Here is a 4107-nt window from a genome sequence, read left to right on the forward strand (position 1 = left end):
AAAAATTAAAAAAAAAAAAAAAAAAAAAAAGAATCTAAATAAAGTGCATATCATAAACTCTGTATTCAACCTACTGAATAAAACTAGCAAGATAAAATACAAAACACACATAGGTGTTAACATCACCTTCATTTCTTGATCCTTAGCACGGTGGACTGACTTTTCACTGTAGAAGTCTCACATGGATTTTTAATTATAAATAAAGATATATCTAAATATGAATAAAGGTATATTCAAATAAAGAATAGATATGATGTATAAAATACACATTACTTAATTCTACTTAAAATTGTTTAAAATTATGATAAACCAAAAATTTATTATTGATAAATCCTAAACTATTGTTAAATTAAAATTCCTGCAATATTGATTACTGCCCCCAGGCTTTCAAGTATTATTGAATGTTATCAAACAAAACTTCTATTTCTTTGTTTCTATTCATATCTGACATTTACACATGTTAAAAAAGGTTATTTGGCTTAAAAATATTTCTTAGTAGCAGGTTTAACACATCACATTTTGCTCATGAGCACAAAATTTACAGTCAGAAGTTGCACATAAAGGGTTTATTTTAAATGTTTTAAGGATAGGATAGAGTTACATCATAATTATAAAAATTACTTACAGAATTAACAGATTTATATTGTGTATACTTCTAAATGCAGAGAACAGGGAACTGTCTACACATTGTATAAAATAAAATTAAAATTAAAAATGAATTCAAGCTCGAATGATGAGGTCATTTACCTAGTTTTAAAATGTGAACACGAAGACCTCTGAACTCTACACATTCATTCAAACTGCACTAATGGTGGAGAATACAAAGAGCGCAGCATTTCCAAGGAACCACAGTCATTTCAATCATTAAAATTAGTCATAATAATTGTTCCTGTTTTGTCTTTGGAGAACTTTCATTTTTTTAAGACAATCAGTTTAAGAGTGTTTTCAGGCACTACAATTTGTGACAATCAGAACAGTCTTCAAATGGGTCTACAGTGTTCAGAAATTCAAGCCCAATGCACTTTGGGGTTTGGCACATAAAACAAGAATAGAAATGAAATCTGATTTAGAAGTAACTGTGATTTTTTAAAGAATGCACAGTCCCTTCAAATGCTGCATGACATATACAACTGGAAAATCACCTTCTGTTGGCACTACATTTGCTTCACCAGTGCATTTTTATCCTACAACCACTAGAACAGCACAGTAAGCAAATATACAGGAAACTGAAAGAAAACAAAAAGAAAGAAAACAAAACCTAAATATCTTTAACATGCAATTTTAGTTATTACATTGAACATTCTACTTAGAATAGAGCATGCAAAAAAGGATGGTCTGCTTTTACGGTTCTCTGAAGTTTTACGTGGCAGCCTGACATCACACACGCACGCACACACGACACAATACTAGAGCAGGTAAATGAGAAAGGCCAATAAATTTTATACATAGTCATGTCTTGTGTTTTCACAAGTCCCATGAAAATTTTGGAAATTAATGTTGAATTCCTAGAACAAGGAACCAACATTCAGATACCAGAAAAATGCAAGCAATGCATGCAGATCTGAAACATGAGCCTAAGACAAAGCCCAAGATAAGTGGGCGTGGGAGCAGAATTAGTCACAGCGTCGTTAAGTGTGGTGTAAGCCACAAAAATTAAAAAATGGGGAAAAAATGGAAAAACAACCAAAAAACATACACAGAAACAAACAAAAAACCCTTCCCCTTCCCTCAGCCCCAAAGGCAACAAATGGAACAATGATTAAAAACATTATCTTTATCATTATCATCATGTTGCATTCCTCTAGAGACTGGGAGTTCGTGGGTATATTAAAGTCGCTAAAGCAGCTTGCAGAAAATACCACAATGCAAGTCATTAGGTAATGCTAGAAGTGTTTTAATTGACCCAACCCTCAGAACACTTCAAAAGGAACTTTATTTTCCGGCCTGAAGTCACTGCACCATATTCTGCACACTGTCTGTGCGTGCTGGACACGCTAGAGGACTTGTGCCACAAATGTCAGTATGGGGCTCTGGGAGCCAGGCTCAGCTTTGAGATTTACATGCAGGGGAAAAACAGCAAATCTGCAGGACGACACCTGCTCACATACGCACAGAAAGCATCTATGACTAGGGTATCACAATGCTTTGAGAAGCTTGTCCCTGGCTGCCTGTGGTGAAGTCCTGAGCACAGGGCAACTACAGCCAGGGAGAGAAGAAAACTGAGGTACTGTGTTCACATGGTGAGCAGTCATTACCATCCAGAAGCACAAGGCACAAGCCCTCATGAAGGCTAAAAAGGGCATCGAGCAAACCATGCGTTGTGAGGCTACGGAATGATTTCTAACATCAAGAATAGCCCAACAGAGATCGTTCAGGCCCCTCAAAAACCTCCGGTGTTTGGCTGACAGCATGCACGCGTAGGTTCTGCCCAAAATGCAGGTTAAGGTTTCCACTAGAGACCGGTTTCACATACTGCCTTTACCCTGGCTGTCAAATCACCAGGTTCTTTGAAAACAAAGGGAGAGTAGCCATTTGGCTGATTAACCAACCACATTTGTGATTCTATTTCAGTTTCAAACAACCTTACAGGAATAAACCACAAAAGGACTCTGTGGTGAAGGGCTGCTATCACACTCACAAGCCAAGGCAGATGACTGGGCTTTCTATGGTGACACATCACTGACATGCAAACCCCGAGGGGCCACTGAAGGGAAAGAACCCACGTTGACAGCACCCCTGGAAGTAAGAACATACACCACCATAAAAGATGTCAAGAGATCAAGCTGTTATTTGTCCAGACATTTTTTGAGGGGGAAAAAGCAGTGGAGAAGAGACAGGGGACAGAAGAAACCTTCTGATCATAATTGTATATCATCAATAATAGTAATAAAAATTAGAAAGTCCCAGAGAACTCGTTAGAAGGCAACAAGGCCATCCTTAAAACTTACACTTCTAATATAAAAGCACTGTTCTTCCAGGAATTTACCACATACTCACAAACCATTGATGTACTGTGCCTTTAAATCCATGTACTAAATTTAAGATTACTGGTGTCAAATAACAAAGCAAAATATGCCTTCCAAAACACACCTACATTATACCATGTGAACCAAAGGACCTGGGCTTTGCTGAAAGTATTCATAATTAAAATGTAAACAACAGAATTTTTTACAAAGCTTAGAATTAAAGGCAGCCTTTTACCCAGATTTCTCACCAGTTTATCAAATTCTAATGTGGGTCATTAACTGTTCAAAAGTAATTCATTTTTGGACTTGTGGTTTAAAGCCTCCAGACTGAAAAGGTGCTCTGAACTTCTGACTTTCAAAACAACTTGAACATCCCTATATGCTTCCTGTGCCTCAATTTCATTTTAAATAAAGAGCAGGAATATTATAAATATGATTGACTTATGTCAAGCATTCCTGTTAAACTGGAGAAAACAGTATCACCCCCATCCCAATCCACAAGGAAAGGACTGCCAGTGGCGCGCGTGTGCACGTGGACCCCTGTGTGTGCATATGCATATTATACACACAGGCACACAGATACATAGAGACAAGTAAATATCGATACACATTATCTCAAAAAAGGCAGTAACAAAAATACCAAACTATGCTTGCATTGTGGCAGTGGAATAAGACAGTGTTAGAGTGAAGGGGGAAATGGTTAGGATCTATTACAGATTTAAATGACTATGATACTAGCTTAATTTTTACCAAACTTGCCTGTAACTCCCCTCCCAACAGACTTCTTATGAGGAGTCCTCCTTACACAAAATGCTTTGTGTTCACATCAATCTGTACTATTCAGAACAAAACCAGTTCTGCTGGCAGAGATTGTGGGTTCGCAGGGACATTTAAGCTTTCATTAAACTGGAAAGCAATCAAGTCTTTTTGTCTACAAATTATACATTTAATAGTTCCACAAATTTGGCAAAGTTCATGATGACATCTAGGATGTTTTCACCAAATCGTAGACATAAATATGGAAATCATCATCAAACTTGATGAAATAGACGGATGGTTTGGCTTCTACTTGATGAATGACCATGCCAGTCCTTTTCGAGCCATCTTCTTTGGCATATTCCACTTGTTTGCCTACCAGGCT

At 37.2% G+C, this 4107-nt stretch overlaps 1 protein-coding gene across 1 annotated transcript in view; it reads right to left on the reverse strand.

Moving 5' to 3' along the window:
- Window positions 1-551: 551 nt before the first annotated feature.
- Spin1 (spindlin 1) overlaps window positions 552-4107 on the reverse strand; it is a 38388-nt gene continuing 34832 nt past the window's right edge. Inside the window, exon 5 of the mRNA XM_015503982.2 lies at window positions 552-4105. Coding sequence (XP_015359468.1) covers window positions 3952-4105 — 154 coding nt within the window. The 3' untranslated portion in view covers window positions 552-3951. The remainder of the gene's footprint in view (window positions 4106-4107) is intronic.

The sequence above is a fragment of the Marmota marmota genome, unplaced genomic scaffold, assembly GCF_001458135.2.
Source record: "Marmota marmota marmota unplaced genomic scaffold, marMar, whole genome shotgun sequence".
In the NCBI taxonomy this organism is placed as follows: Eukaryota; Metazoa; Chordata; class Mammalia; order Rodentia; family Sciuridae; genus Marmota; species Marmota marmota.